Source organism: Pleurodeles waltl, chromosome 10, assembly GCF_031143425.1.
Source record: "Pleurodeles waltl isolate 20211129_DDA chromosome 10, aPleWal1.hap1.20221129, whole genome shotgun sequence".
Taxonomy (NCBI): domain Eukaryota; kingdom Metazoa; phylum Chordata; class Amphibia; order Caudata; family Salamandridae; genus Pleurodeles; species Pleurodeles waltl.
The window spans coordinates 942,851,922-942,877,912 of record NC_090449.1 but is presented as its reverse complement, the minus strand read 5'-3'; the positions used below and the strand labels follow the sequence as shown (position 1 = coordinate 942,877,912).

At 41.1% G+C, this 25,991-nt stretch overlaps 1 protein-coding gene across 1 annotated transcript in view; it reads right to left on the bottom strand.

Annotated features, from left to right (window-relative positions):
• SLC25A13 (solute carrier family 25 member 13) overlaps positions 1 to 25,991 on the bottom strand; it is a 587,939-nt gene that overhangs the window by 415,678 nt on the left and 146,270 nt on the right. The window contains exon 5 of the mRNA XM_069211738.1: positions 25,490 to 25,629. Coding sequence (XP_069067839.1) covers positions 25,490 to 25,629 — 140 coding nt within the window. The remainder of the gene's footprint in view (positions 1 to 25,489; positions 25,630 to 25,991) is intronic.

The following is a 25,991-nucleotide window of genomic DNA, read 5'->3' as shown; positions in this document are numbered from 1 at the left end:
TGGGGGTCCAGTGCCAACTCTGAGGATGGGTAGGAGCTCCTGCCCTAGTAGAGTACTAAAGAAGAAACATGCCTTCTCACCAAGGTGCCCGCTTTCTGAAAGAAATGTAAATGTGTGCTACGGTTAATCACCAAATATAAAGGTTGCTTTGGAGCCAATGTATGTTTTAATTAATGGAGTTACTCAGTTTCATTGTGACAAATACTTATATTCTTTTTGAGAGGTAATATATGTGTCCATTAAAAGGAGTGTACACTTTTAATGGCTACGTATACAAATATTTACATTATATATAGTATTAATGCTGATCACTAAAATGTATATTGTTAACGCACTTGTTTTATCCTAAACAGTATTTTGTATCAGCCCATTTTATACAATTTTAAAATCATAGCATTCACGGTGTGTTTTGTCAGACTGCAACCTCAAAGCACTATAAACGAGCCACTTTTCCTCATTGCCCCAATCAGGTTTTAACTCTATGACTCCCTGGACACACACACAAAGACATCTGTAGAGATCACATTAGCCAACTGATGTTTCATTAGGTAAAAGTGTATAGTTCCCTTTGATTGGTTTAACTTGCATTTATTTTTAATTTGAGGTGTGTGCATGTTTTTATATGCAGCTACCCGAACGTGAAAAAAAATCTGAATTTGTTTCTTCTTTTTAGCCACATCTTGGACCCAGTCTTCACACTCACTGCCCCATGCCATTCAGTAGTAGAGTCCTGACACTTTTTTTTAATGACTAACTGCTACATGTGAAGAAAAACAGCCTAGAGACACACATCTTTCATGCTTCCAGGCTATCTTCATTAAGAGGTAACTGCTGACCCATGTGTGCCCCCCTGGGAACACATCCAAGGCCCCACAGGGGGGCGCCCCCAACAGTCTGGAAACCTCTGTTTTAAACAAACTCAGATTGGTTGGCCTAAAAAGGGGCAAACCTAGAGCCCATAGCAGTCCTATGTTTGTCTATAACAACTGCATTCACATAAGAAAACACAACACTGATCGCAAATATAATCACTGTCAATAATCAAGAATGTTGTGAACTCACAAGAATAACCCATGTATCTGTTCAAAAACATTTCTCACAGACAATAATCCCAACCCCTGGTCCACGCAAGTATAAAGGGATGGTCCACACAAGTATAAAGGGACAAAAATATATGCTCATCCACAATGTCATTAGGAATATTAAGTATAATGTGTATTGAGAAAGTTTGATGGCAAGTTCATAAACATTCTAAGAAATGTGTCAACATATTCCAATAATATCTATAAGAGACCACAAACAGAAATGATGGGGCTTACCAGGAAGGAATCAAAAGTTATTGAGCAATTTATTTACAGTATAAATACAAAGAAATAAACCAATGTTATTGCAGTCCTTCAGTTGCTCATAGGTTAATCTGATGTATCCTTTGTATTGCTATTATGCAATTATTCATAACAATCTACATTGTGAAGCCTGTGGTGCGAAGGTAGGCTCTTGAAGTCATTGGTCCAGTGCCCTGTGGCTCTCGGCATGGTGCACCCAATCTTGAGGGGTTGTGACAGGGTCTACAGCATAGACCACCAAATATAAGAGTCTTCTTTACCTAGGATATGAATTTAAGTTATGCTCACTGATGAAGGCAAAATCTGTTTATTTAGCCCCACATTTGGAGTATTCAGGAGAAGGATCCAAATAAGCTGTCTACTCTGCATTCTCATAACATGGCCAATCATGCAGCATGAAGAAGCTAAATCCCTGGGTTCAGAGATGCGTAAAGTCCTCCGTTTCCTCAAAGAAGGTGTGCTGTGTAAATAGACTAACATGCAGTAGGGTATCGACAACCACTCCTAGTCTGAGTTAATGAAATATACAGGTTGTGTAGGATGAGAGATTATCTCTAGTTACTGGTTAATCCATCTATGAAGGGTTGTGGTTCCATGCTGGTAGAATGCCTGTTAGAAATTGGGTTTCTGGTTGACAGAGGTGTGTACCCAGTCCAGGCAGGTACCATAATCCTAGTCAGGGTAAGTCAGATGCACACCGTAACTTAACTTGTACTCACCCCCTGGTAGCTTGGCATAGAGCAGTCAGGCTTAATTTAAGAGGCAATGTGTAACGTATTTGTGCAACAGTTCAAACAGTAACAGTGAAAACATCACATAAAAATGGTCCACACCAGGTAAGAACAATAGAACTTAATTTAATGAACAAAACAAGAACAAAAAGACAAAAATCCAATAAGTAGAGGTTGAGATATGAATTTTTAAAGAATAAATTTAGTGGTAGTGCTTAGCAGCATAAAGCGCCAACTGAGATTATCTGGTCGTCCTAGACTTAGACCGGGTCAAATGTGAAAAGTCTGGCTGACTGCCACGAAGCACAGGTCAGATAAAGAAACCAGCCTTGGCTGGCTGAAAGTAGTAACTTGGAGCAGAGGTTCATCTATGCCGAGGACAAGATGTGAGGAACAAGGGGGTCGATGCGTGCGCGCCGATGATGTAGGCGATGCGTAGGCTCTGAGAAATGCAGAGTCGGCAGCACAGTACTCCTCACAGTGGCAATTCTTTGGCATTGAAGGTGATGTCTTCAATCGCCACAGCAGAGGGGATGTGTCGGCATCAGTACTGATCGGCGCAACAGCGTCAATGCACAGTTGTACTACTTCATACCTACTTGCAAGGGCCTAGGACTGGACTGGCATCACTTGGCAGGGCAAGTCTTGTAGCAAGCAAAGTCCTGGTGCTGTCAATGGTGGGTTCGAAGTCTTTTGGGTCCCTAAGACTTCAGAAAAACAGGAGGCAAGCCCTCTGTGTCACTTTGGTCCTGGGTTGGAGAGATTCAGGTGCAGTCCTTGTCACTACCAGGCAAGGAGGGCAGTAGGTCAGCAGAGCAGGATTCCAGCACAGTGATAGTCCTTTCAGCAGCATATCAGTACTTCTTCATGGCAGAGTATTCACAGGTTCAGAAGTGTACTGAATTGGTAGTGTCTGAGGTCCAGTTCTTATATGCATTGGTGCCTTTGAGGTGGGGGAAGCTTCAAAGAAAGGCCTTTGAAGTGCACAGAGTCCTGGTCCTGGCTCCAGACTCACTACACGGGGTTATGCAGCCCTTTGTGTGGGATCAGGACTCAGCCCATTCAGGTGTATTAGCTCCTCCCTCCTATCCTGCCCAGGATGGCCAATCAACTGTGGATGGCCCATCAGTCGCACCTCAGTCCTCTTTGTGTGTGGCTGTCTGGAGGAAATGCATAAGACTGCAACTGTCACCCACCCAGACATGTATTCAGAGACAGCCAGAAGGTAATAGATGGTTAATGTAAGGAAATGCCAACTTTCCAATAGTGTCATTTTCAGAATTACTATTTAAAATAGGACTTCACCACGAGTTGTGATTTTGAATTGTGATTCCGGAGACACCAAACTTGGGGTGGGGGTGGCACTTATAAAATGCCATAAGGCAATCCCAATGTTATCCAATTTGAGAGATAGGCCTTGCAGTAATGAAAAAACAAGTTAAGAGTTTTTCACTACTAGGACAGGTAAAACTTTAAAGTGCATGTCCTATTTTTCAAATACATCGCACCCTGCCCACGGGCTGTCTAGGGCCAACCGAGGGGTGGGGGGTTTATATGTATTAAAAAGGAAAGTTTGGGCCTGGAACAGTTTAAAACTGCACACACAAGCTCTGCAATGGCGACTGAAGGGTTTTCTGAATTTTTGCAACAAGCCATTGTGAGGGGGCGGATGCCTAAACGGACCCACTCTGAAGACACAAAGTGATACATAGCTGATCCTCTTTTCTAAAGTAATTCCTATCTCAGAAAACATGTCTGCAGGTGGAGGAAAGAATACAATTATTTTACAGTAGTTTGGTTAGGCCCAGTCCATACAATCTTTTTCGTAATCATCTTGTCGGCTCTGGCCACTTTATGACATGGCTAGAAATCAATTATGTAGTTGTTAATACATTATCAGGCACCCATGTGTGAATCATACCTGGACTCTTGTTGACACCCTTCTTAAAAGGAAAAATTCAAAACATATCTTTTAAAGATTCCCGACAGTCAGAAGGAGGACCATGATAAGGGGATTGGGCTGATAACCAAGAAGTAACAGTTACAATAAAAGAAATGTATTCTACTCTCTGGCCTTTTTCCCCCATTCTTAATTAAATTCTCAAGCTATGAAAATGAAGGGCAGAGCAGGAGAAAGCAGCATAAGCACCTTGAATCTAAGATTCTATTGTGACTTGAAGGAACGCTGTTATAATTAAAAAAATAAAATAAAATAATCAATAAACAGATTTCTATTGTGCTGTAGTCTAGACTGGCGGCCACCAAGGAGGAGAAAGAGGTCCTCTGCGGAAAGGCTGAAATTGGCAAGGAACAGTTTTTCCAGGAAGCAGGACCTCATATTTAGTGATGATTAGAGGATGGTGTAACATTCATATTCAACTGGATTTCTTTTTTTTTCTTTTTTAAACTTTTCCATTCAAAGAGTGATCAGAAAAGGGTGCCAAGTCACCTGTGTAATGTAAGGATTGATAAAAAATAAATAAAACTAAGCAATCTTGCACTGGGAAAAAGATTTAAATCTTTAATGTTCTCCAATGATGTAAGCACTGGGTGCCTCTCATACATTGGACACACCCCGAAACATCCTGTCTTAGCAACTGTTACACTTTAAGGCATCAAGACTTCTTCTGTCAACAATAAGTAATAACAGTGCACAGTAAAGAAAGGGTGTGAGGGTAGCTCAATATCAGCCCAAAATATTCACCCTATAGGGGAGAAACGTAATACAATATTTAGAAGAGACCACATTCTTCCAAAAGTCTTTGCTTTTACCAGTCGATGCACCATCAGTTGACCTAAAACAAAAACTAATCCAATCACAATTAAGGCATTGATTTTACTCCTCCTAAGCTTGTTCCTGCATCCTTTTGTTACAAGGTATTGTCTGAGCATTTTGTTTACATTTCTTACTTGATTGAAATTATAATTAGATGACTTTTCAGCATTTATCTTTCAGGTTGTTAGGCTATCTATGTTCCTTGTAGGACTATATTTATGATGAAAGTATTATAATTGGTTTACAAAACCCAAGCAAAACTATCTCAAAGTGGAAATCCATACTGCACGCTTGTAATTACTTGAGTTTATTCCTCACAAAAAAAATCACATATTTTTTACTCGAGATGAGGTCGACAGAACACTATTTTAAATAGGATTACAAATTCCTCTGCTTCCTTTATCACAGAGTAAGATGCCAAAAAAGAAGTCATTTTACATTTTACTGTGAAGGGGAGAGCAATAAAGTGACGCAGGAAAATAATTAACAAGGAAATAAAGTAGCAAACTCAAACATTTTAAGGTAAACACACTATTAAATAACTTTATACAGGGGCTTTTATAGGGCAGTTGGCACTTCACGTTGTAAAACGAAAAATATAGAGTTTCAATACCTGTGAACCAATACAAACACATTTAATACGATCCCTTAATGAACAAAACTGCTGATAAGTTATGTGATTTAAGCCCTGCTACGGGTATCGCAATAAACAGTAAGTGTTTGGGAAGACTGTTAAAACAAAAAGCCCTAAAAATCTCTTAAGTCCTTCCTTGACTCCACAATCCCCAAAACGGATAAGTAATTGATCATTAGGGACTGTGTGAATACTGCTGATTTAATGTCCTTGAACTTGTTTTACCTCTAAACCTGAGGGTGACTTTCATCTGGTTCAAGAACAGTATGTTGCCACAAGTACAGATCATTAATTAAATAATGAGTAAGGTAGGAAGAAGATCAGTGACCTAGGTGAATAGTACCCATACCTCCAAACAGCATGCCCTTAAAAAATGAATAGCCCATCACTAACGAATCAAATATTAGCTCTAAAGATATCCAATTGTACAAAATGAAAAGAGAATTACATTCTGGAATGCAGATGGAAACAAACCCTGGCAAAGCCAATAGGTCTCACCTTGATTGCTTTGGGTTGCTTTGCAAGTACTGTGTAATAGAGTAAAAAAATGCACAAAGGCATATGCAAGTGTATACATCAACACACATGAGCGCATCTAGAGAATTGCGCAGAAGATATTTTGCTTTTCATCTGCTGAGCCACAATAACAGATAATATTGGGATTAGTAAATAATTTCAGAGGGGCAAAAGTTCCTTTAGCATTGCAGAGCAGCCCAGCAGCAAAAGGTAAGGGTACACCAAAAATATATATATATTTTTTGAAAACAAGCATTTGCAATGCAATAGGTTCTCACATTTGCTTGAGTTATCGCTATTGGTGTTGCCCAGCAATTTGGTCCTCTCTGCCACATAATTCCAGTGGCCCTGCATATAACTAAAGCACCTCTATTTACCTTCTTCCTCAATCTTCAGATTGTGTTGGCTGCCATAACAGGACCAGCTCATAAAGGTCCCGCTCATCAATGTACACATTTCGTACCCTTGTATATTTATTCCATTTAACGTACCCTTGGGCTTAAATGGCCTAACAGTTTGTATTGCATGCAGTGCAGCTAATGTAGGGTGCACAGATTTATGTAGAAACAAAATTTATGGAGCCAGCAATCTCTTGCAGCCCAGCTTCTGTGAAGAGAGCAGATCGGAGGAGAGGCAGAGGGGAGGCAGGAGAGTGTTGTGGGAGGGGTGAGGAGGTAGGGGCTCAGCACAGGACAGAATGGCCACATGTTGCAGATGGACAAAGCAAAACGCAGAGGCAAGGAAGGAGAGTGTTGTGGGAGGGTTGAGGGGATGGATATCTCTGCACGAGAGGGGATCGCCATGTGTTGCAGATGGAGAACCAAAACAAACAATGAGTGAAATTGCATGCGAGGGAAGCAAGCACCCAAAGGAGAGCAGTACACCAATAAAAGGACACCATTACCTATTATCACAAGAAAGAACCAATGGCAATTGATGGGTGTGGTTAAAGTCCATATTGTACTTGCAACATGTCTTGCAGACAGCGCAATCGTGCTGCCTAGGCTCAACCATAAAAATGAAAACAACATGTTAAAAAGTGGGCTGCGAAGGACTCTGGAAGCAATGAAGAAGCGTGTGTGAGTGTGAGGGAGGGGTGTTAAGCCACAGAGAGTGGTTGAGGGAGTAAAGGAGAAACTTGAGGCAGGGCCTGGATGCACCTTTAAAAAAATAAAAGCTAGGGATAGGTGGAGAGGGAGTTGAACATGCCCGGAAGAGGGCTGAAGGAGCAACAAGGACCGAGGCTGGGAGGAACAGTGTTTGAAAGGAAGCAGCATGAGAGGGAGAGAGCTAGAAAAGACATGCACTTGCATGGAGTGCTGAAAGAAAAAATAAGTTCCCTGAAAGTGGTAGGATTCAGCCAATCAAAAGGATTTTAAGGAGGCTATGCTACAAATGAGAGACAAACACAAAAAGAGGAAGGAAAGCAAATAAATTAAGAAGCAAGCAAATGAGTGACAAAGACACCGAATAAGCACACTGTGACTTTTTGGTATGGCCCAGAAAAGGCTTTCGTCTACCACACTTTCAAAAGCTGTGTGGTAGGCGAGATCTTTAAAAAAAAAAAAAAAAAAAAAATTTTTAAAAATCTATATCTATAAGGGTAATTGTAGACATATGACAAGAGTGTCAAATGACGACAGCCCATGCGGTAGTTTAATGCTAGACCATTCTTTGACACATTTGAATAAAATAAAAACAATAATGCGAAAGAAAGACTGACAAAAATACTATGTTAATTCAAAAATGAATCTAGAGGAAGTCTAATGAAAATCGCATGCAAAGACATAAGAATAACTGAGTATATGTGATTTATTATGTAAAACAAACATGTATAGTCCTACAGAAACAAGATCTTGCTAAAATTTAAATAGGGATAATCTAAAAGGGATATGTGTCAATGATAGGACTCAAAAGACACACCATGTCTTAATTTATGTCCAATGAATAAGCAAACAAAACCCATTCATTTAAACAGAAATCCAGCATATTTTTTTTAAAGCGACCTGTGGGACTCCTCAAAGATCAGCCAAAACGTGCCTATTTAGAGTCCATTTATCAATAACCGTTTACAGGGAATATCAAATCATAAGAATTTACCCTGCACAGAGCAAACAATGTAAATTATATTAATTATTATGGTATTTTCGAGTACGGTACGTTTTTGATTTTTCAATCATGTACATTAAGTAGCTAGTGTTAGTTCATCCAGACAGAACGGTAAGAATGCAAATTCAATACATTAAAGCAGTCCTGGAGCAGGAAGGGACATCTGGGCATGTAGAGAGAAGAAAGCATTACCTGGCCACATAGCGGGTGGAAATTTGCACAAGTGGAATTTTTGCACCCCCTAGACGTGAGAGGCAACAAGGAAGACAGGGAGAGAGAAAGGCGTGAAAGAATTACAAGAGAGAGCTCCAGCTGCACTACAAGCAACATTGCTCTGGATACACACTTTCTAGCAGTGGTAATGGAGCGTAACGTAACCACTGTGATAACATACTAACTCTACCATAAATAAAAACGGTCAGTAGAACCAAATGACTGCCGCCACACTCCATCCTACATGGTGGAAGAGCTTTTAGATGTGGTAATTTGGGCTAGTTGTTTTAAAGCATCCTTCGAATTATGTTCCATCGGAATGAATTAATCCCATAAGTCTTTTAAGGGTGTTTAAGGGTGTTTCGTAAACAGATTGGTGACGTATTTAAGTTGATTCTAGTCTTAAACCCCTAGGGAAGCTAGCCTCTAGTGAATGCCAACAAAATTAACATTTAAAAAACAGCAGTTCCAGAGGGACACCACGTTATTCAGATGTGTCCTCACTGACTCCTATGAGTACTGATTAAAAAAATAGCTGTATGAACATTAGACCAATAATGAAATTTTTTAATTTGTGACTGTATACCATGCAGAGTATAGTTTATAACTCAATAGAAAACCTTATTCCCGTGCATATTTTTAGGTGAAAGTAAAAATCAAAAGTGGATTTAATTCACACCAGTCTTCACAATGAATTTATTGTGTATTCAACGGAGCATTTATACAAGGGGATGCACTAACACCTCCAACATAAAAAGCATGATGCAGATATCCGGGGCTAGCCCGGCAAAGGGTGCTTAGTAGCATGCATCACGACCAATCAAAGTGCTTAAGAAAGAACTCAATCACGCTACCCGGTTTTCTACGTCCAGAGGGCACCACGCTCTATGTGCCAATAGTTCCTGGGCACCATTTACAGAAAATATCTCTCAGCTCCTGGCTTTGAAAGCCGTTCCTAGGACTGTCCAGCCACATTATTGCTGGATCACAGAAAAGGTCATAGACCATCAAAAGAGGACTGAGAGGAATAAGGAGCCAAGAACGTTTTGTGAGAAGAAGGTAGCACTGTTAACTGTGTCTGGCCCAAATCAGATTGCTAAGGCAGGCCATGTGGTTTTACCACTCAGAGACGTTTTAAGGCATGGTAAAAGTGATCTTTGGAACCAGCATGGTGTGTGGTAGACCAACTAACTCAATTTCAGTACAAACCCAATTATGTTATACACCATAATCAATGTGGCCATGAAAGGAAAACTCCAGTCAGGAATAAAGTTAAGGGATTTATTACAAACACAAGCTCCAAGTCATGTAGACAATTTGCAAGACCAAGGTATATAGATACAGAATCACCAAGGGCAGTCCAAGGTGACTAAGTTAAGGCAGACAAACATTAATAACACTATACTTCAAGCAGAATACTGCAAAGCATTAGAAATATTATTTGTGATAGAGAAATTATTCATTGCTCAGGGTTAGCAAGCATCAGTCAATCAAATCAATAGTTACAAAGTTTGCTGGGCACAGGGTAACACTACAATTTTCCAAATCAGGGAAAGATATTGTGGGGCGGAAAACGAGGGGAAAAAGACAACAAGAACATTTTTTGGAAAATGGTAATCTCCGGCAACAAACTACTAGCTAAGGGGGACAAAACATAGGTAAAAAGGGAAAGCATTGGCATTACAGAAGCTCGATCAGGAGTCTTCTGTAGAAGTTAAAGAATACCTCCAAGTCTCAGAAAGGCAAAGCAGAGGGAAGGATACCTCTCATAGGGGCACAGCACACAGGGTACAGGAAAAGGGGCTCAGATTCTCATCTTCAGAAATGAGGAGGGATCTCTGACCAAACTTAATTGGTCATCAGTATAATAAAGTTCATACTGCATTCTGATTCACCAAAGGCAACAGAACACATTACGTTGAAAAGGCATCATCCAATAAAAATCAATCACACAACAAAACAGCAATATTCAATATTTTCCCAAGTCTTTCATGAGAAAATGTTCCATCCATTTAGCTCTACACAAGTTTGAAACAATTCAGGGGTGTGGAATTTAACACAATGTCTACTTATCCATGGACAGGTTGCTTCCTAAATCTACTTATTCTTTTGGTGCCATGTAATGCTGTAACAAATTATGCCAGCAATCTCATTTCAGATAATAGGATCCCTGATTATGCCAGGGCTAAAACTATAGTAGGGCTTAACTACTAGCAATTTCAAGCCATACTATAGCCATTTCCTTATTTTGCCACCTGCAGATCTACATTTCTGGGGCTCGAAAAAGAAGTAAGCAATAGTTCTAGGGCTGGAATGCCTTTGAGTTTGTGCAAACCTGTTAAAATACACGTGTTAAATATTTTTACGAGCTCTTCTCTAATATTTTCCCATACCGAGAAAGGTTGGGAATTTAGTCTTGAGAAGGGTAGAAGTTCTTCCAAGGTTGGGTCAAAAGTGGTTGGAAGGAAAGTGAACTTGTAAACGCTCAACTGATTTTCACATGAGCAAATCTACACATCCATATTTGCTTGTGTGGTAGCTGTAGACCGTGATTACTTGCACAATATACACAAACATACAGGTCAGCAGTTAGCTGATGCTATGAATTTGGTCCCTAAATTAAATACATTTTCTCATAGAAAAAAACCCAACTTCACTATGGAGCCTCACTAGCTATTTGAGGCCTTGGTTAGCTACAGCCCTATTTCAGCCACTCAATCCTTGCACCTTTCACCATTTCAGAGCAGAAGGACAGGATCCCATGTCCAGACATACTAAAATACAAATAAGATACCGTTGGTCTGCCTCATTAATTCCAATGGGAAATGAAAATGTCACTTACCCAGTGTACATCTGTTCGTGGCATCAGTCGCTGTAGATTCGCATGTTTTGCAATAGCCGGAGTGTTACAAGTTGTTTTTCTTCGAAGAAGTCTTTCGAGTCACGGGACCGAGTGACTCCTCCTTTTGTCTCCATTGCGCATGGGCGTCGACTCCATCTTCGATTGTTTTTCCCCGCAGAGGGTGAGGTAGGAGTTGAATTGTAGTAATAGTGCCCATGCAATGGAGTGACTAAGTATGTACCTATTTAAGGTTGAGATGATACATATACAAATAGTTGAAGGTAACTTCCAAACTGCTACAGGCTCCCGGGGAGGCGGGTGGGCACATGCGAATCTACAGCGACTGATGCCACGAACAGATGTACACTGGGTAAGTGACATTTTCAGTTCGATGGCATCTGTCGCCGTAGATACGCATGTTTTGCATAGACTAGTAAGCAGTTATCTCCCCAAAAGCGGTGGCTCAGCCTGTAGGAGTGGAAGTAGTTTGAAATAATGTTCTTAATACAGCTTGACCTACTGTGGCTTGTTGTGCGGATAACACATCTACACAGTAGTGCTTGGTGAATGTGTGAGGCGTAGACCATGTGGCTGCCTTACATATTTCTTGCATTGGGATGTTTCCTAGAAAGGCCATGGTAGCACCTTTCTTTCTGGTTGAGTGTGCCCTTGGTGTAATGGGCAGCTGTCGTTTAGCTTTAAGGTAGCAGATTTGGATGCATTTAACTATCCATCTGGCTATACCTTGTTTTGATATTGGGTTTCCTGCATGAGGTTTTTGAAATGCAATAAATAGTTGTTTAGTCTTTCTGATGTTCTTTGTTCTGTCAATGTAATACATTAATGCTCTTTTGACATCTAATGTATGTAGTGCCCTTTCAGCTACGGTATCTGGCTGTGGAAAGAACACTGGAAGTTCCACTGTTTGATTTAGATGGAACGTGAAATGACCTTTGGCAAAAATTTAGGATTAGTCCTTAGGACGACCTTATTCTTGTGTAGTTGTATAAAAGGTTCTTGTATTATAAACGCCTGAATCTCGCTTACTCTTCTTAGGGAAGTAATGGCGATGAGAAATGCAACCTTCCAGGTTAGGAACTGTATTTCGCAGGAGTGCATGGGTTCAAAAGGTGGACCCATAAGTCTAGTTAAGACAACATTTAGGTTCCATGAAGGAACAGGTGGTGTTCTTGGTGGTATAATTCTCCTAAGGCCCTCCCATGAATGCTTTAATGACTGGTATCTTATATAGGGAAGTTGAATAGGTAGTCTGCAGGTATGCAGATATTGCTGCAAGGTGTATTTTAATGGAAGAGAAAGCCAGGTTAGATTTTTGTAAGTGAAGCAAGTAGCCCACTACATGTTCTGGAGTTGTGTGTAAAGGTTGTATTTGATTAATATGGCAGTAGCAAACAAACCTCTTCCATTTACTTGCATAGCAGTGCCTGGTGGATGGCCTTCTGGCTTGCTTTATGACTTCCATACATTCTTGGGTAAGTTGTAAGTGCCCGAATTCTAGGATCTCAGGAGCCAGATTGCTAGATTCAGCGATGCTGGATCTGGGTGTCTGATCTTTTGGTTGTGTTGTGTCAACAGATCTGGCCTGTTGGGCAATTTGATGTAGGGTACTACTGATAGGTCTAGCAGCGTTGTGTACCAGGGTTGCCTTGCCCAAGTTGGTGCTATCAATATGAGTTTGAGTTTGTTTTGACTGAGTTTGTTTACCAGGTAAGGAAGGAGAGGGAGAGGAGGAAAAGCGTAAGCAAATATCCCTGACCAGTTCATCCATAGGGCATTGCCTAGGGACTGTTTGTGTGGGTATCTGGATGCGAAGTTTTGGCATTTTGCGTTCTCCTTCGTCGCAAACAAGTCTATTTGAGGTGTTCCCCAGAGTTTGAAATAGGTGTTCAGAATTTGGGGGTGAATTTCCCATTCGTGGACCTGTTGGTGATCTCGAGAGAGGTTGTCTGCGAGTTGATTTTGGATCCCTGGTATAAATTGTGCTATTAGGCGAATTTGGTTGTGAATTGCCCAACGCCAAATTTTTTGTGCTAGCAGGCTTAACTGCGTGGAGTGTGTCCCCCCTTGCTTGTTTAGATAATACATTGTTGTCATGTTGTCTGTCTTGACGAGAATGTATTTGTGAACTATTATTGGTTGGAAAGCTTTTAGTGCTTGAAAAACTGCTAGTAGTTCTAGGTGATTTATATGCAGTTTTGTTTGATGTACGTTCCATTGTCCTTGTATGCTGTGTTGATCGAGGTGTGCTCCCCACCCTGTCATGGAAGCATCTGTTATTACGTATTGTGGCACTGGGTCTTGGAAAGGCCGCCCCTTGTTTAAATTTATGTTGTTCCACCACAGAAGCGAGAGGTAAGTTTGGCGGTCTATTAACACCAGATCTAGAAGATGACCCTGTGCTTGAGACCACTGTGATGCTAGGCACTGTTGTAAGGGCCTCATGTGCAGTCTTGCGTTTGGGACAATGGCTATGCATGAAGACATCATGCCTAGGAGTTGTAATATCATCTTTGCTTGTATCTTTTGTGTTGGATACATGCGTTGTATGATGGTGTTGAAATTTTGAATTCTTTGGGGACTTGGAGTGGCTACTCCTTTTGTTGTGTCTATTATGGCTCCTAAGTATTGTTGTACCTTGCACGGCAGAATGTTGGATTTCGTGAAGTTGACGGTGAACCCTAGTTTGAAGAGGGTTTGTATGATCTGATTTGTGTGATTTGAGCACTCTATTAACGAATGGGCCTTGATTAGCCAGTCGTCTAGATATGGGAACACATGTATTTGCTGCCTTCTGATGTGTGCAGCGACTACCGCTAGACATTTGGTAAAGACTCTTGGTGCGGTTGTTAATCCGAAAGGCAGTACCTTGAATTGGTAATGTATTCCTTTGAATACAAACCTTAGGTATTTCCTGTGCGATGGGTGTATTGGTATATGGAAATACGCGTCTTTGAGGTCTAAAGTTGACATGTAGTCGTGTAGTTTTAGCAATGGTAATACTTCTTGTAGTGTGACCATGTGAAAGTGGTCTGATTTGATGAATGTGTTCACTATTCTGAGGTCTAGGATTGGTCTCAGCGTTTTATCCTTCTTTGGAATCAGAAAGTACAGTGAGTAAACTCCTGTGTTTATTTGTGTGTTTGGCACTAATTCGATTGCATTCTTTTGCAATAGTGCCTGCACTTCTATCTCCAGGAGATTGGAATGATGTTTTGTCAAATTTTGTGCTTTTGGTGGTATGTTTGGAGGGAATTGTAGAAATTCTATGCAATAACCATGTTGGATAATTGCTAGAACCCAGGTGTCTGTAGTGATTTCCTCCCATGCTTTGTAATAATGACTTATTCTTCCCCCCACTGGTGTTGTGTGGAGGGGGTGAGTGACATGTGAGTCACTGCTTAGTAGTAGGGGTTTTGGGGCTTTGAAATTTTCCTCTATTCCTAGGGAATTGCCCTCCTCTATATTGTCCCCGAAAACCTCCTCTGTACTGTCCCTGGTAACTGGACGGTGTTGCCTGTGAGGTGCTGGCTTGTGTGCTTTGACCCCGAAACCCCCCTCTAAAGGGTGTTTTACGGAATGTGCTGTAATTCCCTCTGCTCTGCGGGGAGTAGAGTGCGCCCATGGCTTTAGCAGTGTCCGTGTCTTTTTTGAGTTTCTCAATCGCTGTGTCCACTTCTGGACCGAACAGTTCTTTTTCGTTAAAAGGCATATTGAGAACTGCTTGCTGAATCTCTGGTTTAAATCCAGACGTTCGGAGCCATGCATGCCTTCTGATAGTTACGGATGTATTAATTGTCCGTGCAGCTGTATCTGCAGCGTCCACGGAGGAGCGGATTTGGTTGTTGGAAATGGTCTGTCCCTCCTCAACCACTTGTTTTGCCCTATTTTGTAGGTCCTTGGGCAGATGGTCAATGAGATGTTGCATCTCATCCCAATGGGCTCTGTCATAGCGCGCAAGTAGTGCCTGGGAGTTAGCGATGCGCCACTGGTTTGCAGCTTGTGCTGCGACTCTTACCAGCTGCATCGAACTTGCGGCTTTCTTTATCTGGGGGTGGTGCATCTCCAGATGTGTGGGAGTTGGCCCTTTTCCTAGCTGCTCCTACAACGACAGAGTCTGGTGGCAGCTGTGTAGTGATGAAAGCCGGGTCTGTAGGAGGCGCCTTATACTTTTTTTCCACTCTTGGTGTGATTGCCCTACTTTTGACCGGCTCCTTAAAGATTTATTTTGCGTGCCTGAGCATACCAGGGAGCATAGGCAGGCTTTGGTAGGAGCTGTGGGTGGAGGAGAGTGTGTTGAATAAAAAGTCATCCTCGACCTGTTCTGAGTGGAGGCTTACATTGTGAAATTGTGCTGCTCTAGCCACCACTTGAGAATACGCAGTGCTGTCCTCTGGTGGAGATGGCTTCGTAGGGTATGCCTCCGGACTGTTATCTGACACTGGGGCGTCGTATAAGTCCCATGCGTCTTGATCTTGGTCACCCTGGCTCATGGTGGTGTGAGCTGGGGAATGTGATGGAGTTTGTGCTGGTGAGACGTTAATCACAGGTGGAGGAGAGGGTGGTGGGGTAACTTTCTTCACCACTTTTGTTTGTGGTGTTTGTTCAGTTTGGAACTCCAATCTTCTCTTTCTTCTAATAGGGGGAAGGGTGCTTATTTTTCCTGTCCCCTGATGTATGAAAATACACTTTTGCGTATGGTCTACATCCGTTGAGTGTAGTTCTTCCTCAAACCTATGCTTTTGCATTTGGGAGGTTAGCGAGTGCTCTTCTGTATAAGAGCCTGAAACTGGGTCGGTTGCAGTTTGTTTTGGCACCAAAACCCTGTCTGCATCTTTTTTCGGCTCCGAGGTGACTTTTTTCTTTTTCGGGGCCGAAACCTCTCGGCGTCGATCTTCTTCGGTGCCGCTGTCTCGGCGTCGAGCCGTGTCTACACCGGTATCTCGGTGTCGATGCTTGTCTCCAGCACTTTCTCGGTCCCGAGAAGACTGCGTGCCGGTGTCTCGACCGGAGTCGGACGATCTCGGCACTGTTTGGGCCTTTTTCGGTGCCGACGGTCGGTCACCGAATTTATGGGTCGAGCCATGGCCTGATGGCAGTGGCGTCCCCTGGGCCTTGTAAATCTTCTTTTGAGTGGTTTTCGACGTCCTACTCACGGTTTGTGTATCGTCGAATCCTTCGGAGTCCGATTCTTGGATCGAAAAGGATCCCTCCTCTTCTTGTTCCTCGAACTCCCGGTGGGCTGTCGGCGCGGACGCCATCTGAAGTCTTCTGGCTCGACAGTCTCGGAGAGTTTTTCGGGACCGGAACGCACGACAGGCCTCGCAGGTGTCTTCGCTGTGCTCATGTGACAGGCACAGGTTGCAGACCAAGTGTTGGTCTGTATAGGGGTATTTATTGTGGCATTCGGGACAGAAACGGAACGGGGTCCGTTCCATCGGCGTTCTTCTGCACGCGGTCGGGCCGACCAGGCCCCGACGGGGGATCGAAAAAATTACCCCGAAGGGCACCGGAGCTCTTCGATCTTAGACACGGTGTTGAATCTAACTACGCCGACCCCGAACGCAACAATACCGACGAAAATCTTCTGAAATTAGCTATTTTTCCGTTCCGAAACTCGGAGCGACAGGAACACATCCGAACCCGATGGCAGAAAAAAAACAATCGAAGATGGAGTCGACGCCCATGCGCAATGGAGACAAAAGGAGGAGTCACTCGGTCCCGTGACTCGAAAGACTTCTTCGAAGAAAAACAACTTGTAACACTCCGGCTATTGCAAAACATGCGTATCTACGGCGACAGATGCCATCGAACATATATATACATGGCTGGTGTTCATGTAACTTAGAACTGCTTGCTAGGCCCAGGGCAACATCTGGAAGTGGAATGGAAAGCTGCATAAAGGTCACAATGGGACCCTGATTAACACTGGTTTCTGAACAGCTCCAGCAGCACCTTTTCACTTTCACCTAGCGAGGCAGGAACAGAACCCCTGTGCCAAGAACTACTTGTGGTTTCAAGCAGTTAGATTTATTGGGCTGTTCTGGATATGTCAGGGGTTGCTTAGGGGGGAGGCACCTGAGCAATCTACCATACAAATTTTCTGGCCGATTGTAAATGATTTCTCGGGGATTACACTAAAGCATTCCCAATTGAAAGGAATCACACGACACCAAAATAAATATGGGGGGAGGACCGGAGATTGTTAGTACTAGGGGTTTATCACCAATAGCTGACTGATAAGGAATCTCATTGTAATACAAAGATCAAAAAATTGTATTACATGCGTCCTAAAGACATTCATGATACATGCATGTGCGGTAACAAATGATATTCGAACAGGCACCACATGGAGTCGCTCATAGGTAGGTCTTGAGTTTGTTTCAAGCTACTAAGGAAGCGCCAGAGATCACTCATAATTTATTTGTATGGATGCTTCTAAGGGCCCTCTTGAAGCTGTTACAGAGAATAGCATTAGGGGGGGACAATCTTTCTCACAACTTTTCAGTCAGGTTTTCTATTGATTCCATACAGAAGAGTTAGCTACAGATCAATCTTCCTTGTTCTGAAAGCAAGCAGTTACCTTGGCAGAGCCGTGGCTGCTACTATTATCTACAAATTTAAGGACTAGCAAACAGAACTGAGTCGAGCCTTGCCTGCCAGTATTATCGACAAGTTATAGGACAGGCAGAACGGACCAGCTTAATCAAATGTGATCTATGCCCAAAGTAGGAAGACACTCTTCAAAGTGACACTTCTTCAGTTCCATAATTAAAAATGTGCAATGAAATAGATCATCAGATAAATGAATTGTGGTTGCGGCCATCGTTATATGCAAAAAGTAGATTATCCTTTAAAATTCATGCTTATGTTGGGAATATGCAATAATTAAATCCAAAACTTCTGATCTCTTTCAGTACACCTATTAAATGGAGAGATATTACTTATAATTTCTCCTCTTCCCCCACCCAAAGTTTAAAACACAAATCCTTAGTTTTCTGGAAATTAGAGTTGGGACTATTTCAAAATAGAAAAAGCACTAGCCTTGAGTCTTCAGAGAGCTTGATATAAATGTCCACACCAGTTCCCTAAAGAGCAATGAGTCACCATTCCTTTTGAACAAGCAATAGCATTACAATTTTAATATTTTCAGATAGAAAAGAGACCCTCAATCCACCAACCAATTACAGATTTCAACAGGGTGATTCACCTCAAAAAATAAAAATGTAAAATGTGCCAATGGAATTTGAAATATGAATATTTCTGTTATTTACCTGCTCACAGGAAATAAATATTATTGTTTCTGTGGTGTCACTTCCATTACCCTAGTCTCCCAATGAATCTGAAGCATGTCCCAAGAACCTTTAAAACCCATTGCTCTTCGTCAAAACATAAAGAGGAAAGGTGAAGAGCAGCTAGTAAGAACGGAGCAAGGGGGAGTGGGTGGATTGCGAACCTAGTACCTACTTACAACTTATCTTAACCCTATGGCTATCAGTAATCAGATAATTTATGCACTTTGTATGGTGCAGCTTCATGATTCATGCAAGCCTATAAGGATTTCAGTATAAAAATTGTGATAAGAGCTGTCCCGCATGAGCAGCATCAACAGTGACAATTTCCAGGTGACACCCGGTCCATGAGAAAAGGCTAGTTATAGTACAGTAGAATTCTATATCAGTGTTCCACATCCTTGTATATGATTCTATGTTAATCCACTGTTTATACGTTCAAGCCTTACCTGTTCCTAGTTTACATGTAACTGCTTCCTCCATAATGAGAAGAAAGTGCTAGCAGATCTCATGCCACAAGGACCAGTTATCTCTTTTTTGCCCCACTTCCATATTTCTGTGCACAGCCTAATTGGTGGAGAGAAGTTGCAGAGACTAAAGGGTACTGAGAGATCTAGCTACTGGCCTCTGTGAACTATGGGGAATGATAGGAATATCCTAAAAGTGCACTCCCAGCTGCCAATATTTGTGTGTACCCAACAATTTATTAAGATCTTTGAACACAAGTGCAAACATTCCAACTCTTTGTGAAATTGCCGAGTATATACAGACCACATTATCCTTCCAACTTTAATTAAATACACTGCAGTGGTTTTCAGATTATTCCAAACTTTGAAAGATCGTCTGGGAATACAGTGCATTCTTTTTCAATCTGTGTGCTCTACAAGGCATTTCACTCTATTCCGACAATGTTTTTACACTTGTTTCAATTTCTGGTTATGACGGTGCTGCAAAAACTATTAAACAACTTTTTGATTAGGTTTCTTTACTTTGTATGATACAATGTAGGGATAAATGTAGTGTTAGCACTTCATATCACTCTTCTGCTGATTCTAAATTATGGAAAATGCAGAAGTTGCCATTACCCAAAATATGGTACTGACATATAGTGGAGTCCTGTTTATGTATCAAACGCTTGAAGCAAGAGATAGCTGGTTTTGGTGGCTTTGGCTACATATGATAAACTTCATTCCCACTGAGTGCCAAGGAATATTTCTTCAAATTCCACTTTATCTGATTATCTGACAAAACCAAGTCTGCAATTCCCAAGGTATATCTTGCAGCAGTAACAATTTTCAAGAGAGTCCTTCAGAAACTTACTTTTTCAGAATACCTTAATTCAAAAACTTCTTAGAAACCTACGGTTCCACTGTTTGAACCAAGACATTATGCCTCCTTACAACTTTATTGGAAGGATACTTTCTTGATTAGTACCACTTCATGATGTTGCATTGTGAGATACAGGCTTTTTTCAGGAACCTTACGTTCATTACATACAAATAGAGTTCAAGATCACATCTAGTCTTTTTAGCTCAATAGCTGCAGCTTTCCTTGCTGAACATAATATACTATCTCCTACCTTTCTTCAAAACCCCTTTTTATCCCAAATAAGAGACTGGTGCACATGTTATACACTAGGATAATCCGACAATACTAGCTTGATAAACAACCAAAGACCTTAGGAAACCAACCAAGGGTCTCTATGCCAATGTTTAGCCATGGTCCAAGAGTTCATCCCTAGAAAGATAATACCTGGAATCGTTTTACGATACCAGAAAGCTAATAAACCTCTACATTGTGGATCAAAACTCATTACTCAAGAGAAAACAAAACTATATTACAGCCCCCTGAGATGCATTCTGATCTGGACTGTTGCTATACAGTCATCCATGGGTCTATAAATGCTTTTCCAAGACATTATTGTCTTGATTCAGACTCCAAGTATGACACCTGTGTAGGTTAAGCATCCCTACAGAAGATTTTTCTGCAATATCTGTGGCCATTTATCTATTATTCTGGTGCTCTTTGTACCCCTGTTTTATAGTAATCAGTTTACTACTCTCTTCAGTGTATGTACTATGCTACTTATACTTGTCCGTCAATGAAACTCCCATGAGGGATTTGTAATCTTAGTTCTCCATCACAAGGATCTTCATTGAAGATTGAACATTTAGTCACCCTGTGCACCCGAACATCCCTAACCTACTTACAAGCACACAGTCTGGGATCCAGGAACTAAGCAATCATACTGAACACCTTTATATATCTACCTTCTCCAATGACAAGCTCTTACGTGCAGAAGGAAAACATTGTGAGGTCGCTTATTCAGCCAATCAGAAAGAGGATTGTTAATTAACCACTAACGGATTACTTAATGTACAAAATCAAATACAAATATGTATTGTTTTCTTTGCCTACAGTAATAATCTACAATCAAAGGAAATGTGCACACCAGTTCACCAGTGAATACTACAAAAGCAAAAGGTGTTTGAACAATGTAATAAAATGAAGTAAACCATTTAAAACATGGATGCGCTAACAACAAGCTATTGAATGAGTTAAGCTAACTGTACTTTATTAAAGACAAACAGTTTTTCCCACATGGGAAGAAGTGTTTAAAAAAATTAACTTTAAATTAAAATACTGGAATCGCAATTGCCCAGTATGACAAGTAGAAAAACACATGAACTTCTATGAAAGCAAACTAAACTGGTCCACCTGGAAAATTAGTACTCAATCAATACATGGAGTGGGTAGGGATTACATCCTTAACTTGAACCACTGGCACATACCCTGTGCACCGAATATTTTAGTCCTAGTCAATACAATGCACAATCAGTTGTGCCAAGCATAGTTTAATTTTACGTAACTGTATTGTGCAACGTTTTATGATGTGTCATTATTTCAGTCTTCTAAGATGTTGTTTGTCTTCTTTTGTATATGTACACATTCATTTTGAATATGATGATGAGCATAGATTGATACTGCACAGATATGTTCCAAGGAGTGCCCCAGTTCTAGTATTTACAGGCAGGAAATTAAGCCTGAGATTCATCTTAAACATCTGTTCAGGCCTTACAAGGCAAAGGTAATGGGGAAGTTTAGGCAGAGGGCCCCAGAAAGAGGAAGGAGCGGCCACCTATCCTGGAATGATTGATCTGCGGTTCCATTGCCTACGCCAGATTAGAAGAGCAAAGCTCCCTTGAGGGAGAGAAAAAATTAATTCTTGCTGCAAGATATCAAGGGCCTACAAGATGTAAGGTTCTAAAATGAAGTACAAGTGTCTTGAAAAAAATATGTTTCTTCACTGGAAGCCAGTGCAGAGAATGGAGATGTGAGGAGATCCTAGTTCTCCGAGGTTGATAGAAAAGCTACTGTTTGGCCACATTTGTACAACCCGGAGCACATTAATAAAGTAATCTGGCAAGCCCAAATATAGAATACTAGCATAATACAACCTCGAGGTGATGAAGGCCTGAATCACAGGTTTCCTGGCTGGTAGGAGACGAAATACATATTTTTTTGTAGTAGACAGAGGAGGCCAAAGCAAGCCCCCACCAGTGCCAAGACATGAGGCTGAAAAGAGAGCTGGTTATCAAACTTAACCCCCAAGTTCTTAACCACTTCGCATTGAGGGGGCAAGGGAGAGGTGCACTTTCAGGCCAGCAAGAGGGCCAATCAAAATGACAATCAAGGATAAAGAGGAGGACATCAGGCTTATCTGCATTGCACATCAGCTGATTTTGACACACACAGGAGAAAACTGCAGCCAGACCAGGCTTAATAAAGTCAAGAGCATTTCCCTTGCCTTTATTAAAGGAGAAGAGCACTTGCATGTTCTCAGGGTAAGAGATTATCTTTGTGCCAAAGGATTATAAAAGATGTGCTAAAGGAGTCAGATAAATGTTAAACAGTGTGAGACTTAGGGCAGAGATTTGTGGTACCCCTACTGTTAAGGTCCTGGTACCTGATGACTTATTTTCCCTACAAAAGAATCCATCCACCTCACTGCTAGGCCTTCTAACGCAATGACCTGTAAACTGTGGAGGAGCATAGAATGTGGCAGTGTCAAAGGCTGCTAAAAGATCTAACAGTAACAGCACAGCCTTGTCGCCGTTATCTAGAATGCATTTGATTAGCTCGGTCACCTATAGAAAAGCTGTTTCTGTAGTCGGGTTAGGTCTACAACCCAATTGACTGGGCTGAAGGAGATCACTGGACTCCCCGTAGTATGAGCGCTGGTGGTTTACAAATTTCTCTAACAATTTCAACCATGCAGGAGGTAAAGATATAGGCCTATAGTTAGCCAGCATATCAGGATCAGCCGAGGTTTTTTTTTCAGAAGAAGTATTTTTGCCTCCTTCCACACTAAAAGTATAACAGCAGTGGCAAGTGAGTAATTAAATAGTTTATTCATCAATGGGTTGATCACATCTACTTCCAAAATCAACAAATCAATGAGGGACGGATAAGACAGCGAACCTGATTTAAAGCCATGAATAGCAGCTATAGTGTGCTCCAGGGGGATAAGATTAAAAGCAGACAAGTAACATTCTGCATCCCCTATTACTTTATCAAAAGGAGTTATGATCATGTCATTCAGAGAATCTGTGACATATTAGTTTGGGTTTTGAGAAACTTAGCATGGAAAAAGTAGCTAGTTTTTCAGACCATTCTAAGGAAGGTGTCAAACTTCTGAAGCAAACAGCAGGAAAAATTGTTTTTTACAGTCCTAAACGCTTCTTGGTTTCCTACAGCCTCAATTCTGTCATCAAAGAAAACTTTCTTTGCCATCTTCATTGAAGCATGATATTTCCTTAAGGACGCCCAGTAGATAACTTTATCCTCCTGATTGTTGCACTCGTGCCAATGTCTCTCAGCTCTTTTACATAGTTTTTTCCAGCTGCAATTGTTTCTGCAAACCAGGTTGCTGAAGGTCCACTTATGCAGAATTTACATATAGTGAGTGGGAGCTAACTTGTTCACATTGCGGCAAAGCCAGCTATCTAAGGTAGTGGCATCTAACTCAACATCTCCTGATTGCATTTTGGTCATACAAAACCTGAATTAAAATTCAAAGCACCCCCCCTTAGAAAATATAGATAACCACAGCCTGCAAGAACTGAAGATGTTTCACAACAAACTATTATAAATCAGATGAAGTTGATAATTACTAAAATCACTATTTAGGATGTGTATATTTAAAAGGTTTAGATGAAAAGAAGCACTTCTATAGCACAACTACAGTTTTTCAGAAAGAGAATTGAATTTTCCAATATTACTCCTTTGTCTCATTGATTGTCATTGTCAAGGAGCTGCAGAAATTACAGAAAAAACAACCATTAGAAAAGCCAACAGGGCTACCTTTCATGTGGTAAAGCATGCAAACATAGGCCTGTACAAATAGTGTGGTGGTATAAGAGGGGATGATAATGGTGGTAATGGAAGAAGCAGTGGTGGCAATATTTACGCTGGTGTTAATGGCGGTGGTAGTGGTAATGATAATGGAGGTACATGTGGTGGTAACAGAGGTAGGAACGGTGATGGTGGCAGTGCCATTCACTAGAGTCATGACAAAATAAATTAAAAAAAGTGTATTGCAGTGGAAAAAACAGAAGTAGATTGCTTTCTGTACACAATATAATTATGGATAAAAAAACTGAATACATATTGAGTATATTTTTAGAAATAGTCCCTTGTGCGTTGTAATGCAAACACTTCATATGAGGTGGAATGAAAAAACAGACACTAATTTCAAGGTGTAATACTTCTCTAGGCAGAGCAAAAAGCTGGTAACAATATGTGTGCAGACCACTCCGCTGTCAAGCCAGAATTGAGGAGGGAGTGGTACCCAGAAGATAAACCACAAGTTTATGCTGGAAACTAACATTAATTTTTTCTCAACACTAGACAACTTCTTAAATATTATGTAAAAATATTGGAAGCAGACTATTAGTTATGAAAACTATTTACATAATGTATACTGCTGCTAAGCAATTCCTGAACTGTTACACTGCGGAGAAAGTTCAGACTTTTATACAGAGTTAAAACAGTTCCACAGTCTAGAAGACCATCACACTTCAATCTAAGTTACATCCTTCTAAGTTATGCAAAGAGCTACTAATACTGCAGAACATGTCTGGTCAGATTTACTGAAGGATTGTGCAATCTTAAACCCTATGATTCGTAAAAAACAATGGGCCACAAAATTCCTTTTTGTAGCATACTAAAACATTTTACGAGTCAGAAAGGGTTTTCCGACGTTAAAACTGGTTTTGCGACCCTCACCTAATCACAACTTGGAAATAGCGTTCCTGCTAAATTCCGATTTGTGTCAGTGGTTTGCCACTGCAATTCCCATCACAAACCACTGACCAGTTACTAATTCCTTAATCAAGGAGGTAACTAATTCACAAAGGGGAAGCCGTCTCCTTGGCAACCCTTCCCCTTTGGGAATCAAGTTTGCATCGTAAGGAGTAGTAGCAGTGATCCTAGAGATGCACTGCCTGCTTTTCCTGATGTTTTCCCAAACACAAAAGTTAGTATTTTTAAGCAGCATCGGTTCCTTTAGGGAACTCAGGCTACTTTATGAAAAAGAAAAAAAAAAAACGTTTTACCGTTTGGGGATGTAAGACTGGGAGAGAGATCAGCCGTCCCATGCTCATCCCTATTTTTGTAGCCAATTACAGGGGGTCACAAAATGAAACCTGTCTGATGTTGCATAATGTTCATTAAGCAAGTTGTTCTGAGACCCCCATGCAAAAGGTGATTTTGCAAACCGATCTAACAGCACATTAGGTGAGTTCGCAAAATCTGACCTACTCACAGAACTTTAGTGCGCAATGTGTTACCACTTTTTGCGAGAGAACTCTTAGTACATCAGGACTTGAACTCCTTTTCTCAACAAGTGATTCTAAAGGAATGTTTTCATTATCCCTGTAATAATTTTAGGACACCACTTAAACACATATTAGGGTGATACAGATTATTTTGTGATTGTTACCAGACTTACCAACAGAAATTGAGTAAACTCGGCATAGGGCAAAGAACGTTTTCTGTCTTTTCCAAAGTGCAGCTGTACAAATTCAGAATCCCAGTTGAATGGAATGTGCTGATGGATTGTGGTCTGACCAAAAACTTGCTTAACATCCTCTGAAAGACAAAACGGTAGTTTTTACCAACATTAAATAAAAAAAGGTCCACCCCTTACCTGGTGCAGTGCAATTGGTCAATGGGGTAAATCATATTTAGAATGTGTTTAGTGAGAAGCAGAGGGCTCAACGAGGTTTACTTATGGATTCTGACAGATACATATAGGGCAGACTGTTGTGGGGTGTGGCAAAAAATATGACACTAGCTATGGCATTATAGAATCATGGCTATGCCCCCCCAAAAGATCTTTAACTTTCACTTGACAGATTTGAAACTGTGACCACCATATTAGCTGATTTTGTCATGGACTGCATTCTATGCAATTGCGTTATAAGGTGTTTAATGTTTTCATCGTACACGTC